The 15898-nt window shown below is 45.9% G+C and overlaps 1 protein-coding gene across 1 annotated transcript in view; it reads left to right on the forward strand.

The window, feature by feature from the left end:
* The first annotated feature begins 625 nt into the window (after window positions 1–625).
* LOC310748997 (bMERB domain-containing protein 1) overlaps window positions 626–15898 on the forward strand; it is a 35762-nt gene continuing 20489 nt past the window's right edge. Inside the window, exon 1 of the mRNA XM_083585425.1 lies at window positions 626–929. Coding sequence (XP_083441551.1) covers window positions 824–929 — 106 coding nt within the window. The 5' untranslated portion in view covers window positions 626–823. The remainder of the gene's footprint in view (window positions 930–15898) is intronic.

Consider the following 15898-nt stretch of genomic DNA (forward strand, 5'->3'; position numbering starts at 1 on the left):
AGTCTTTTATTTGTTTGTTTAGATAATTAATTTAATTCAGCATTGGTTCTTTCTCCTGCACTTTATGAGTTTATGATGTTTTCATGATTTTATTATAGACCCCCATTATATTTATATCTATAGAGATACAGAGATATAGAGATATGCAATGCACAACAAAATAATTTGCAAACCACCAGAACTCTCTCATGAGTTGGTGGTTTGCAAATATCCTTATCAAACAAATAAACTCTCCTGAGTAGGTCCCTGGACTTTTAAACTTCTTCTGCCCCAAAGTCTTGCTCTGTTGGCACCTCCGCTCTTAGGGCTGGGGATTTTTTTGGGGTGCTGCCTCTCCCTCCCTACCCCACGCCCGAACACACAGATAGCACAGAGACTCAGAAAAGCTTACAGTATCTCCTTCTGACCCCCTGTTATGTGTGGGCACTGATTAGCATTTTCCCCATACTCAGTCAATATGTATATATACATACCCTCCATCCCCACTACGGCATATTTGCCCTCATTGTTTGCCTGCTTCCCCCTCCCCTCCCCTGCGTTCCCTCGGGCGCTTCCTTTCACGAGCATCTTCGCACTGAGCATGCGCGCTGCATCCCTCCCCTCCTCCTCTGGGTACCAGCGCGACGGAGGGAGATGCAGTGAGCTCAGCGAGGCTGGCCAGCCCCGGCGTTGGTAGCAAACAAGCCGAGAAACGCGCACCGAGCAGTCCCTCTGCGTCTCCCTTTCCTTCAAGCCCTTCCTCCGGCTGGGATGGTCTGCTAGGAGGAAGGGGAGCCCGCCAAGCAGCCGAGGGAAGAGGGCCCAGGCAGAAAAGGGCTCCGGCATGGAGCTAAAGAGATCCATCTCGGCCAGCATGGAAGCAGAGAAGCCTCTGAGACGCTATGGGGCGGTGGAGGAGACGGCGTGGCGAGCCGAGGGGCTAGGGAGAAGTAAGTACTTCCCACCTCCCCATGCGGGCTTCGTGGTCTCGGCTCCCCTTGTTTCTGCATCGGATAGGATAAGCTAGGGAGCTGGGCAGCTATCAACAACGTAAGGAGCTGCTTTTGCCCAGTCGACCATAGGTCCACCTGGCTTAGTGTTGCCTGCACTGGCTGGCAGTAGAAGATCCCCAGGGCTTCAGGCAAGGGGTCTTCTCTAATCCCAACGCCGCGGATAGAACTTGGGACCTTCTGCATGAGAAGCGGGTGCTCTCACTGAGCTGTGTCCCTTCCCCAAAGCAGAAGAACACTGTTTATCCTGGGTCAAGTCATTGATCCCTCTCTGGCTCAATATTGTTTGCACAGAATGGCAGTGGCTATCCAGGGTTTCAGAGAGGTTTCTTTCCAAGCTCTACTGGGAGATGCCAGGATTTAAACCTGGGACCTTCTGCATGCTAAGCACCAGTAACAGCCCTTCTCCAAATGGCCTTCAGTCTGTCAGTCTGTCAGTCTCTCTCTCTCTCTCTCTCTCTCTCTCTCTCTCTCTCTCTCTCTCTCTCTCTCTCACACACACACACACACACACACACACACACTCCCTCCCTCTGTTCTAGTATCACCAAGCAGGCGTGCAACTGAGCAATTGCTTCCTAGGAACAAAAGGGAGTTGTGCCTATATTTGGCAAGGATGTTCTCTAGTGCTTTTCTGGTGATGCTTTTTGAGGCTGTGAGGAGGAGAGATCTCCGAGAAAAAGGTTTCTCTCTTATTACCCCTTAGTGGGAGAAAATAAACTGGGGAGAGAGACATAAGAAAGGGGGATCTTCTGGTGGTCTCCCTCTGCCCCACTCCTTGTAACTTGTACTTTATTATGCCTTTGCAAAAAACAACAACCAAAAAACCACCAACCCCCAATCCCTAAACTAGACAAATCCTGGCAAAGTGCTTTGCTGTTAGAGAAGGGGGTGGAGAGGCAGGTTTGTGGAAGCATCTCAGAGGCAGACTTTTCCTTTGTTATTTCTCTCTCAAATAGCATCACAATAGCATGTGGATTTTTTAAAAAAGAAAACTGCTAGCAGCAGTTTAAGTCGTAGGAGAAGGGCAAGAGGGACATCTATGCACTCTGTTCTGCCCCATGGATGATGTCTTACGGGAGCGAGGGGGAGGATGGTCCCTTGTCAATGGCGTTTCAGACATGCTGAACAGGCTGACTTAACAAAGGCTCTTGTGTGCCAAATCTGTTGTCAGTTCAAGCCTTCCTGCTTCTCCCAAGAATACAAGCATTAACCATCACCCACGCTCCAAAACCTCCAAAGAAGCTTGGATCCTCTCCCCCCCCACCTCTCCCAGTTCAAGTCAATTGCCCCAAAGACAGCAGCTGTTAACCTTTTCATTGGGAGGAAGAATTAAATTCAGTTGATTATGCACCAATTTGTTCCCTCTGCCACTTTCCTGGGAAATCAAGATGCACCCAGAATTGGTTGCAAAAATCACTCAAAGTCCTGGACTCCTGGGATATAAAACACCTTCAGGTTTCTCCTGAAAGTGTAGAATTGATCTTGGTGAGAAGCTTTCTGGGTGTGGCAGCCTCTCAGGACACACTAAGCTACCTTGTGCCCACTCAGACCCATTGGTTCATCTAGCTGTGTATTGTCTACACTCAGTGACAGCGACTTGCCAGGGTTGCAGACTTGGAGTCTCTCCTAACCAGTCTTACCTGGAGATGCTAGGGATGAAACCAGGGACCTTCTGCATTCATAGCAAATGCTCTAATACTGAGTTAAGGCCTTTTCCCTTTGGGGATAGGCAAGGAAAGTACTTCCCCCCTCTACAGTTTGATGATGTGCATCAATGTACATTATTAGGAGGTTGCCCCACATCTTACACCAAAGAGCTTTCAAACTGTTGCCTTGGTTGCTCTCATCGTTGGGTTTCAGCTGCATCTCTTGGTCTTTGGCACCCCATCCCTAGACTTTGATAAGAGTTTCCAGCAGCACTTTGATCTAACTCTCCCCCCAACACCTACCTCTTCCATTGCAGCGATAGTTTTTGTTGCAGTGGTTGGCATTGCTTCAGAACTGGTTGGCTTGGTGATTCCCAAAACAGAGCTGAACCAGACTAGCAGTGCAATTCTAGACACATCTATTCAGAAGAAGTTCAATAGGGCTTACTCCAGTGGTGACTGGTGCCCATAAGGACTGGTAGGGCAAAAGGCAGTGAGACCTATGGGTAAAGGTAAAGGGACCCCTGACCATTAGGTCCAGTCGTGACCGACTCTGGGGTTGTGGCGCTCATCTCGCTTTATTGGCAGAGGGAGCCGGCGTACAGCTTCTGGGTCATGTGGCCAGCATGACTAAGCCACTTCTGGAGAACCAGAGCAGTGCACAGAAACGCTGTTTACCTTCCCGCCAGAGCAGTACCTATTTATCTGCTTGCACTTTGTGCTTTCAAACTGCTAGGTTGGCAGGAGCAGGGACCGAGCAACGGGAGCTCACCCTGTCGTGGGGTTTCGAACCACCGACCTTCTGATGGGCAAGTCCTAGGCTCTGTGGTTTAACCCACAGTGCCACCCGCGTCCCCAGACTTATGGGTAGGCGGAGCCAAATCTAATAATTGGCAGAGAAAATCCTCTGAGGAAGGCAGACTGAAGTTGGTGGGACAAGGCCCTGATGGATCAGACACCACTGGCTTACTCCCAGTAGGGATGGGGGAGAAATCTGATTCAGTTCACATTTAAAGCTGAATCTATCCCATTTGTACTTTCCCAAACCATATGAGAACTGGAGTACAGCCATCCTTCGAAATCCGCGCTTGCTCAGATTTTGCGATGCTGTTCTGCAACTCGCCAACGTCTATTGAAATGCATCTACTGGGGGGAAAGTGTGGGTGAAAATGAATATAGAAGCAAACATACAAAAATGCTTTGTACAAGGGGAAAATTGCTTGCAAAAATGTATGCGTTAGTCAAAACTGCAGACAAAATTGTGCTCATTATTAGAAAGCCTCACTGAAATGCTGGTGAATTTTTATGAGCATTTAAAAGCAAACAAAAACACAGACTGCATCGAAATGCGGAGAAATGAATTTAGGAATAATAAAAAAAAGAGAAACCGAGAGAAACAAAATTGACACTTCTACTCCCAGGAAATCCTAAATATAGAGATTCCTAAACAAACTTACCTGGGTAGGTAAGTTTTCGGTGAGATTTACTTCTGAGTAGCCATGCATAGGATCACACTGTAGAACACTTTTTTTGGCAAACGGCTTTGTTGCTGTTGTTTTGCAGTTGAATGGTGTATAGGTTTTATGAAATAAATAAGTAATAGACAAGACTGGGGTTAGCTGTGGTGCTGTGGTATCGACCACTATGGCATCATAAAGTGAATTAGTTTCCTGGAAATGTTATAAGAATCCAGAAGTGATTTTTCTTCTTGTTAACTTTCTGTCACTGCTGGGGGCAAGGTGCATGTTGTTTGGGTGAATCACAACTTATCAGTTGGTTTGATTCTATTTGTTTGGGTATGAATAGAGATAAGGGCTTCCTGTCCCACTACAGACTGTGTCCTTAGCCATTACTGCTGTTATGAATGTGACTGTGCTTATTTTGCATATGTTTAAGCTTTAATTGAATTGCCACAGACCGTACCGATACACCTGTGTATAAGCATAAGGTTGCACCCAACTCAATCCCAACCAGAGTAGACCTACTGAGTCTGATGGGCAAAAGTTAGCCGTGTCCGTTAATTTCAATGGGTCTACTCTGAGTCGGACCAGCATCGGTTACAGCCCATATTTGGATGACTAGCTTTTGTGAACTAAGGACTACTTCCTAAGTGCTATGTCATAATAAGTCTATTAGTCATAGGAGCATAGAAAGCTGCCTTAAACCAAGTTGGACCATTGCTCCACCCAACTCCTTTTTGTCTACACTAAGTGACAGCAGCTCTCTGCTGCCTGAAACCCTGGCGATCCATTTCCAATCAGTGTAGACAATACTGAACAATATGGCCCAATGACCAGACTTTATATAAGGCAGCTTCCCATATTAGGGGCGATATAAGAATCAGAGACCCATTGCAATAGCTGCAATAAACACTGGGTCCCTCCTGGATTCCCATGCTTTATTTAAAAGGTGGTTCCTCACCTGCGTAACAAACAAAGTGGCATAGAAGTAAATTCTTACCACAGCGGGAAGGTCCATGGCTCAGGGGCAACTGCTTTGTGTGCAGAAGGTCACAGTTTCAAACCCCAGCATCTCCAGGCAGAGCTGAAAAAAGACACTTTGCCTGAAACCCTGGACAGCTGCCACCAGTCAGTGTGTAGACTATGGGTAGGCAAATTATCTGGCCCAATCACCTTCTAAATCAGGCCCACAGACGGTCTGGGAATCAGCGTGTTTTTACATGAATTGAATATGTCCCTTTATTTAAAATGCATCTCTGGGTTATTTGTAGGGCATAGGAATTCATTCATCCCCCCCCCCCCAAATATAGTCTGGTCTGCCACAAGGTCTGAGGGACAGTGGACTGGCCCCCTGCTGAAAAAGTTTGATGACCCCTGGTGTAGACAGTATCATCATGGACCATTGGCCTGTCTTGAGGAAGAGGCCATAGCTCACTGGCTGAGAATACGCCGTGCTGCAGACGGCCCCAGGTTCAAACCCTGGCATCTCCAGGTAGAAGAATAAAGTAGAAAGTGAAGAGCTACAGCCAATCAGAACAGACCAGGGGCAGCGAACTTCCTGCCCTCCAAGTGCTGTTGGACTTCCTTCAGGTCTGGCCCTTCAGGTCTGGCCACAGGCCATGCTGGTTGGGGCTGATGGGCGTTGGAGCACTGCTGGAGGAAGAGGAGTGCGGGGGGAGTGCCCCGCCCCCGGCAGCGCGATCCCCAGGGTGCCTTCGCAGTGCCCCCCTGCATTGGGCACCCCGCCCTGCCCCCAGGATGTGCACCAGCCCCGCCCCCACCTGCTCTCCACCACTGCGTTGGAGTCCAACAACATTTGGAGGGGGGGTCACTTCCTTTTTTTGCCCCTGGAAGAGACTGTGCTGAACTAGACGGACAGCGGATCTGACCTGCTACAAAGCAGTTTGCCGTGTTCCTAATTTATTGCTTCACAGTCAAAAGAGAAGATGATCTCCGTGATGCAGAGTGAGAACCCCCTGATTTACAAGCTTCTATAAATAGCAGCCCTCGTTCGCACTTCCATATGGAGTTTTCACTCATTTGATGCATTTTTACGCATATGTTGGTGGTCGGGGGAGGTGGGGAAGCCATTTCTCCCCCGCTAGCGGTTTTTTCAGCTCTGTCAGTGCTGGGGATGATTTTCACAGCGCTGGTAGGCTGGAGGGGTTTTTGTTTTTTAAAAAAATTTGCAATCGTGACAGAAAAAAAGAAGCAAAAGAGAGATACTGCCTCCGACAGTGAACCGAGCCATTATGGCTAGCAGCCTGTATAGATTTGTCCAATCCTCTGATGACCAAGGGTCTGGAGACCAAGCCTCATGAAGGACGGTTGAGGGAGTTGGGTGTGTTTAGCCTGGAAAAGAGGAGACTGAGAGGAGATAAGACAGCCATCTTCAACTATCTCAAGGGCTGTGATGGAGCAATCTCGTTTTCTCCTGCTCCAGAAGTTAGGACCCGAACTGATGGCTTCAAGATACAAAAAAAAAAAAAAAAAAAAGGGGATTCCAACTAAACATCAGGAGGAACTTTCTGACAGTAAGAGCTGTTTGACAGTGGAACAGACTGCCCTGAGAGGCAGTGACTCTCCTTCCTTGGAGGTTTCTAAGCAGAGGTTGGATGGTCACCTGTCATCTAGTTGAAATTCCTGCAGGGGGTTGGACTACAAAGTTTCAAAAGCAATGTGGATAATTCATGTGCAACTCTACAATTTATAAATCCATCAAAGGTTGAGTGGGGGAGAACTCATCCACACATATCCAACGTGCAACAGTTGACATATTTTGTGAAACAACACCCAACCTATTCACGTGTCCTGGCTCTCAGTGATACAGATGTCCTAGCTTTGTGTTCTGGGTCTTTTACCTTTACCTTGCCTCTTGTGTAAGAACATAAAAGGACTTTGCTGGATCAGGCCAGTGGCCCATCTAGTCCAGTATCCGGATCTCACAGTGGCCAACCAGATGCCTGTGGGAAACCTGCAAACAGGACCTGAACACAGAATGACGACAGGCTGTCCCACTGGGATGATCCTTGTGCAAGACACTCAAAAAGTAGTGGTAGCAACCACTAGGGGGAGAAGAGAGGTCACTGGTGCTAAATGCCCCAGAAACTAAGGACCAAAATCTCCTTTCATGGTTTGAGGTGATGGCATAGTGGAGTTGTCCCCATTGTTGGCGTGGACCTGAACACAAGTGCACTCTCTCCGCCATCAATGTGGTTTCCAGTAACTGCCTTCAGAAGCATTACTGCCTTCCTCCATAGAGATGGAACGTAGCCACTGATGCACCCTGAACTTGTTCAACTCTCTTGAAAGCCATTCAAGTGGCCACCACTGCTTCTTGTGTGAATGGGTTCCAAAGTTTAACCATGCACCATGCAAAGAGTGCTTTCTTTTATCTGTTCTGCATCTTCACACATCCAGATTCACTGGATGTCCATGAGTTCTAGGGTTATGAGAGAGGGGGGAAACTTATGTCAAGGAAATAAACAACTATCTGACTTTTAGAAGACATCTGAAGGCAGCCCTGTTTAGGGAAGTTTTAAATGTTTGATGTTTTATCATGTTTTTAATATTCTGTTGGGAGCCGCCCAGAGTGGCTGGGGAAACCCAGCCAGGTGGGCAGGGTATAAATATATTATCACCACCACCACCACCCATAATTTCATAAACTATCATGCCACCTCCTGCTTGCCTTTTCTCCAAACCAAAAACTTCAAATGCTACAACCTTTCCTCAAATGCTCCACCTCCATCTCAGACTCCACCTTGGCGCAGTCACGAGGAAATACAGGTACCTAGCTCTATTCCTCTGTAACATCAGAAGTAGGAGAGGCCATGCATTTCCCAAACCTGTGCATGGATGTAGTCATGGGTCGGATGAATTGTGACTGAATCCTGACAAGATAGAGACCTTGCAGATGGGTGGTTCCCAGTTGTGCACCAGCTCTGGATGGGGCTGCACTCCCTCTGAAGGAGCAGACTCAAAGTTTGGGAGATGCTCCCAGATCCATGGCTGTCACTAGAGTCCCAGGTGACCTCAGTGGCTCTGAGCACCCCATTCCCAACTTGGTGCATCAGCTACAACCAATCCTAGTTAGGGGTAGCCTTGCTATGGCAGTCCATACACTGGTAACCCCATGTTCATCTTACTGCCATGTGCTGTATGTCAGACTACACTTACACCTGGTTTGGATGTTGTAGATAGTGCAAAATGCAGCTGTACTAGTATGAAAATATCTGTATTGGCCGGCTATTAGCTACCAAGCCAAGTTCAAAGCTTTCTAGTTGATGTTTGAAGCCCCAGATAGACCACCTCCCTTGGTACAGACCAAGCTGATCTGTATTATCTTCTGAAGAGACCTTGGTAGTCATTCCACGACCAGCAGATTGTCACTTGGTGACAATGCAGAATCAGGCCTTCTGAGCAATTGCACCCAGTCCTCTGGAATGCCTTTTCTCAGCTAATTCACAAGGTGGAGACAGCAGTGACCTTTAAACACCTCTTTAAAATGTTTACGTTTACCCGAGCTTTCCTAGACTCTGAAATGCTTAATTTTTGTTTCGTATGTGGCTCATTTTCATTTGAGATATACACTTGTGTTTTCACCCACTTTTGGACGGTAATTTTATTGAATGTTGTTTATGTTTCTATAGTGGTAGTTGCATTTTTATGGCAAACTGCTGAGTTTTTTTTTATTTTATTAAGCAATCCATTATTTTTGTAAACAAAAATATTTCAGGATCCTCTCCCCCCAACATTTCTACATCCTTCCCTCCAAGTGTTCTGTGATCTCTGAGTCTGCCCATAGTTTTAGAGAACCACAGCTGTACGATATAGCAAATAAGAGGGTTGCCATCTAGCTCAAGATGTTTTTTAAAAAAAACCCTAAACTCATCAGAATACAGTTGCTGCATTTCAGTTTTAGTCTTCTTCTTTGGCGATCACTCGTAGCTGAGTAAGATTGTCTTCCATAAACACGGTTCTTTCCCCGCCCCCCAAATTTTTTATTAATTTTCTCTTATAAAGCACAAACATTAACACAAAGGAAAAAACATTACACACACAACATAAAAACTTAACAACAAAAAATAACAATTGTTTCTTCTTGTTTCCTGGTTAAATTACATTGCTATATGACTTCCTCGACACCCTCCAATCTGAATTTCAGTGTATCACATATTTAACAGTTTCCAATTTCATATTTATAACACAAATATCTTCTTTCAGTTACAAACTTCTTATCTTTACTTTCTATTCTAGTCCATAATTTTCACTATACTAATCTTTTTCTATCCCTAGGCCTATTTTGTTACTTCCAAGAATTTCTTAGTTATCTTATATCATAAACACGGTTTTAACAGTGAGTCCGTAAATGACTGTGGAGGCTAATTCTGGATCCACATGTCCTTCCACAGTGGGGACATTGGTTTCCAGGCAGGAGCTGATCACAACGAGGGTTTACCAAGCATGCCTTCCTCTTAGCACGTTCCCCCCCCCCCCCCCCGTTCTGAGTTTGAGCATCTTCAAAGCCCATGACACCTTTGGTAAAGGCTGTTCTCCAATTGGAGCGCTCGCAGGCCAGTGTTTCCCAGTTGTCAGTGTTTATACTACCTTTTTAAAAATTTGCCTTGAGAGAGTCTTTAAACCTTTTGGTTGACCACCAGCATTATGCTTTCCATTTTTAAGTTTGGAATAGAGTAGTTGCTTTGGAAGACAATAACCAGGCATCCGAACAACATGACCAGTCCAACAAAGCTGATTTTGAAGAATTATTTTTCAACACTGGTTTTAGTACGTAGCATCTTGCAGCTGTGTGAAGCAGACGAACCTTAGCTCTCCCTCACAAAGTTTGTGAAAAAGACTCCAGGCGTCCTGTTCTTTAGTTGCATATGCAGCGTTGGACCATTGGGAAAAAAAATACACGTAACATCCGCCGCACCATACATTTAAGCACATGGCTTCCCCCAAAGAATTCTGGGAACTGTATTTTGTAAATGTGCTTGAAATGTCTAGTATAGATGCGACTGTTGGGAAGCAGAGGAGCAAAAGTGAATATCATCCCAGTTTCTCCAAAGGAAGTTCCACTGCTTTTAAGGGACTTAATGTCCAATAAGCATTCTTAGGATTGATGCTTTAATTTAATTTCCAGTTTTATGATTAAATTATAATTAACCCCTAGTGGTGCAGCAGTAAAACTGCTAGCACATTTGCAAAGCTAAGCAGGGTCTGGTATGGTTTCAGATTGGATGGGAAACTGCTGAAATTCATGCCTTGCAGGGGGGTTGGATTAGATGACTAAATTCTTTCAAAGTGGAGAGTGCCTTTCCTTCACTTAGCCACAGGGGGTCCAGCATTTGAGTCATGGACGGTGTTTGGTGCTGCTCCCTGCCTATGAAACCCAATGTGGTGACTGGTAAAACCTCATTTCCCCATCATTAGATAACAAATGAGTCAAAGCTACTGATAAGCCGGAGGGATACTCGAGTTTCCGTTCTGCTATCTTAAGTGACTCTTGTGTCGTTGGCAGATCCTGCTATTTTTAATGCACGTTTCCAGTCAAAACATCTTCGTAATTTCATTTATTTAGAAGAATATTTATAAACAGCCAAGTCATTAAAAAATATGATGGCAGTGTGCCATAAGGCCACGAAAACATCATAAAATTATAAAACCATAAAACACAGAACAAATGACCAACACTGAATTGAATTAATTCTTCGAAAACGCTTGGGGAAACACAGACGTTTTCAGCAGGCGATGAAATATCAGAATTGCAGGTGCCTGTCAGATTTCATTAGCATTCCAAATTACTGGTGCCACTGTGCTAAAAGCCTTGGCTCACGTAGAAACTAAATGAATATGACTTGGATCCAAGAGTAACATGGAGGCATTTGGTCATTCTTTAATCTCCTCGAGAATCTACCGTTTCTAAAAAAGGCTAAGCTGCTGCCATTTGAATAACTGATCGTTCCTTTCATAGGTTTCAACCAGCCTCAAAACAGCTCTCCATGCTAAACGTATTCTAGTATGATTGAATAATCTCCCCACCCCAGCATTAGGACTCTTTGGGGTGGGGGTGAAAGCATTCCCATTTATTTATTACATTGTATTGATTATTACGGTGCCTGGAATCTGCTTGCCACAGTCACCTTTAGTGAAGGTGTCTTATAACATTCACCCTCAGAAATAGCTGCTGGGCTGCTGACCTAAACTCCACCCTTAAGCCAGTAAATCATAAAGATAGCTTTGGAATACATTTCCTTGAGTTTTGGTTTCAAAGCTTTGCACACATTTGGTGTTCAAAGGGAGCCAGAGGGGGCCTGACACACTTTTGCAATAACCCACTTAGCCACTGTAGTTTTGTACAAGGCTATGGGACATCACCAGAGACATCTGCAGAGACATAAGCAGAGACATCACCTTGCCAACAAAGGTCCGTATAGTTAAAGCTATGATTTTCCCAGTAGTGATGTGTGGAAGGGAGAGCTGGACCATAAAGAAGGCTGATCGCCGAAGAATTGATGCTTTTGAATTATGGTGCTGGAGGAGACTCTTGAGAGTCCCATGGACTGCAAGAAGATCAAACCTATCCACTCTTAAGGAAATCAGCCCTGAATGCTCACTGGAAGGACAGATCGTGAAGCTAAGGCTCCAATACTTTGGCCACCTCATGAGAAGAGAAGACTCCCTGGAAAAGACCCTGATGTTGGGAAAGATGGAGGGCACAAGGAGAAGGGGACAACAGAGGACGAGATGGTTGGATAGTGTTCTCGAAGCTACCAGCATGAGTTTGACCAAACTGCAGGAGGCAGTGGAAGACAGGAGTGCCTGGCGTGCTCTGGTCCATGGGGTCACGAAGAGTCGGACACGACTAAATGACTAAACAACAACAACAACAATGAGGTGGCAGAGTTTTCTTGGCAGGGATACTGGAGTGGCTTGCCAGTTCCTGCTCCAGGTGGATCACGTTTAGTCAAAACTCTCCACTATGACCTGTCCGTCTTGGGTGGCCTTGCATGGCATAGCTCATAGCTCTGGTCCATGGGGTCACGAAGAGTCGGACACGACTAAAAGACTAAACAACAACAACAAGAAGGGGTGGCGGTGGTGGCAGGATTTGGTTAAATTTGATGAGAGACACGGGGTGAAGCTTTTGGATTTCATAGATTTCCCTCCCTTCCTCCTTATTTATTACCAAGCCAGAGGGGGCGGGGCATTGCCTGTGACAGCTTCCTCCTCTAAAGTCTCAGCTTTGCCCTTGTAGAACACAACAGAGAGGAGGATGGGGATAAAAATGAGAATCAATTGGCTCCGCTTGTCATTGGCTCTGGCGCCACCTACTGTTAGGCTCCCTGCTGTCCACCCTACCAGTCTCAATGGCCTTGGCTCGGTGTGAGTATTTGGCAGGTAGAAAGCAGACAAATGAGGAGCTGGAGCAACACAATATTACTTGGTTTATAGGGAGATGCTGCCCCTTTAAAGCAGGGGACCTGTGGCCATTCAGATGTTGCTGGACCACAACTCCCATCACCCCTGAGCATTGGCCATGATGGCTGGGGCCTGATGGGAGATGAGTCCTACAGATTCCCCAACTCTGCTTTAGGCTCTTGTTTTACCCAATGGGTTTCTGCCTTCTTTCTGCTACTGCTGGCACCACTCTCTGTCTCCCACTTGGAGGAAAGCAGAAAAGGTGTGTGTGGGGTGTGTGTGTGTCCTGCATTCCCCATTTCTGCTGCTCTCCATGGCTTGGGAGGTCTCCCCTGGACCTCCACAGTCAGCCTGCTCATTTGAGGCTGCCACAGTTTCAGCTGTGGTTTTCCTGTTGTTCTGTTAAGTGTTAAGTTGATTTTTTTAAAACAAACACCACCACCAAAACATCATTGTATTTGATAAAGGAAAGAAATTCCGCCAGTTTACATTAAACAGGGACAACTAGTGTAACATTTCCACATAACAAAATGCATTGTGCAAGGCAACTCAGCAGAGTCTTTTGGTAGAATAAGAGAATAAATGTGTGTGGGAGAGAACTGCAAAGGAAAAAATTATTCTAGACAATGAGTCAACTAAGAACATCTATCTATCCATCTATCCTCCAATAATCAACAAATAACATGTGTCTAAAGTCTTACAATTCCATTTGTCTATATAACATACTGGGAACAAGTCCAGACACACAATAGCACCAGGATCATGCTAATAATTAATCTTGGCCCTTCAAGATAAGGCATCTCTCTGAAATGAATAATAAGCTTCTAATCCTCCTCACTTCTATTTATATATGCAAAGACTTCCCAGAGAATTTTCCTGTCTGATTGTCCCTCGCAGGGGAGGCGCGTCCCATTTCATTGCCTGAAGCAAAATAGGAAGCTGCCTCTTCGCCCCTGCCCCACCACCAAATCCCCCTTACCAATGCCTCCCCTACCTGGGCTGTTTGGTGCTGCCTATGAAGCAGTGAGGACAGCGTCGGGTTCCGGCGAGATCATGCGAGATCTCATGGAGCACATGGAATATCACAAGATCTCGCCCAAAGTTACTGCTGCTCTCCACCAGCCATGGAGGCAGTGGGATGGGGTGCACTGCTTCTTGAGGTTCTGCCACCCAAGGTGGCTGCCTCAGCCGACCTCATGGGTGGGCCAGCCCTGGTCTCTCACATCTGTCCACAAAAGCAAACCCTTCAACATTTCTTCGATGAAAATAGGGACGTCCTATTCCATCATCATTATCAACTTACTATTATTTATACTCTGCCCATCTGACTGAGTTGCCCCAGCCGCTCTGGGTAGCTTCCAACATACATAAAAACATATAAAAACACTTAAAAACTTCCCTGCACAGGGTTGCCTTCAGATGTCTTCTAAATGTAGTATGGTTGCTTATCTCCTTGGTTCAGGGGGTCACATAACTCCATAGCCTTAAAGATTTCTCAGGTGAAAATAGGGACGTCCTAAGGAAAAGTGGGATATTCTGGAATCAAATCGGAAACCAGGATGGCTTCTGTAAATCTGGGACTGTCCCTGGAAAATGGGGACACTTGGAGGGCCTGCTATAGCAAGATAGTCCAACTTTTTATACCAAGAGGGCCACAAGAGTACTTCAACATGGAAACTGTGCTATTTTTAACCCCTGGCCTACCTGGCAGCAAGTCAGTATGTCAAGTCCCCCGTCCAGAGTCAGTCCAAAGTCCCACAGAGATCCTCAAGCATCCAAGCTGAGATCCATCAACATGGGCAGATAAGCAGACCCAACATCTCAGCTCCGCTGCCCTTTTTATACTTTGCATGCTGATTGCAGCATCTGGGCTTGATGAGGCATGTGAGCCCCACCTGTTCCAAGCCTACTCCAGCTGAAGAATCACACACCTTCTCCCAGAGCTAGTGAGCCCCACCTGGCCAGCTAGGGAGCTGGGCTGTGGGCTCTTGCATGCCTCAGCCTCCTGGAGTGCCACTCCTGCTTCTCCCTATGCCTTGGAGCCTGCCGTGTTTGGGGAAACAGGGGCCCTACCGGCTCTGGTGATGGTTCCTGCTGCTCTGATTCCTGTGCACTGGCCCCCATCCCCTTGTCATCCTCCATCACCCTGTAAGTAATTCCTATACCAACCTCCCTGGAGGCCTTCCCTTCTCCTTCCCAAAGCCTGGTTATTGCTTTTCCAGCTCTGGGAATGAGGTGGGAGGGCTCTAGGACTCTGCCAGAGCCTTGCACCTCCTTCTCAAAGCCCAGCACCTTGCTTAGCCAGCTTTGGGAAGGCAGTGTGAGGGCTGAGGGGGAAGTCAAATTTTGGCCTTGCTCCCCCACTCATGAAACAAGGCAGTGTGCAGCCCACATGGCATGAACTGGCAGGATAACAGGGAGGAGGAAGTTCGTACATTTTATTAGTTTTGAGCTATTTCTGCTGCAATATTCTTTCCCTCTGCAGAAGAAGAATTTGCATGTGACATCTTGCAGAATCCCTGTAGATTTTGTAGGAAAAGATCCAAGACAAGGAGGTGAGCAAGAATCTACTCTCTTGATCTCGCCAGTACCCCCACCACCCCTCATGAATTTTGCATTCTGGCCTAACGTGTCCCAATTTGTGTGTTTTCTTCAGTGGAGGAAAATCTTACATCCAGCTCAATCTGGTGCTTAGCTTCTATACAAACTAAACCGTTAGGCAGTGTGCTATCCTACTTTGGAATACTGTTTCTATTGAAATCAGAGTAGCACCTACCATTCAGAGATTTTTGGCTACTGGAAAGCTTCAGTTTCACACAGGAATTCTTAAAGAATTAATTCAGTTCGGTGATGGTTATTTGCTTGGTGTTTTTGATTCAATGGCTTTATGACGTTCGCATGACTTTATTGTATACCACTGTAATATTTTTTTAATGAATCGGTGGTTTACAAATGCTCCTATAAATGAATAATTAAGTAACCTTTCAAAAAAGTTTACGACGCATTAGCAAATATAATAGTACCTCTGTAGAAGGCTAGAGAACCATGAATGAACCTCAATGACAACCTCAATTTGCATCTTAAACCAAAAATAGATATGTTAAAGAAGAGGCACTGGAAAACAACCAGACAAGCTTTGGAGGATGAAGCATGAGTCTTCCCAGCATGAACGTAATTATTTCTGCATGATTTTTTAAAAAAGGCCTTTATTCGTGGAAGCAGATCCATGGCAGTGATGCATTTGTTCATGCTTTCATCGGTGCATTGCAGTGATAAGCAAGGTTTTGTGAGTCATCCCCCAGTAAGAAAAGGAGAGATATTAAGAATCTGTTGTACTGAAGTAACCATTTATGAGAACATGTCTCAGGTAACG

The sequence above is a fragment of the Podarcis filfolensis genome (assembly GCF_964270895.1).
Source record: "Podarcis filfolensis genome assembly, chromosome: 14".
NCBI lineage: Eukaryota > Metazoa > Chordata > Lepidosauria > Squamata > Lacertidae > Podarcis > Podarcis filfolensis.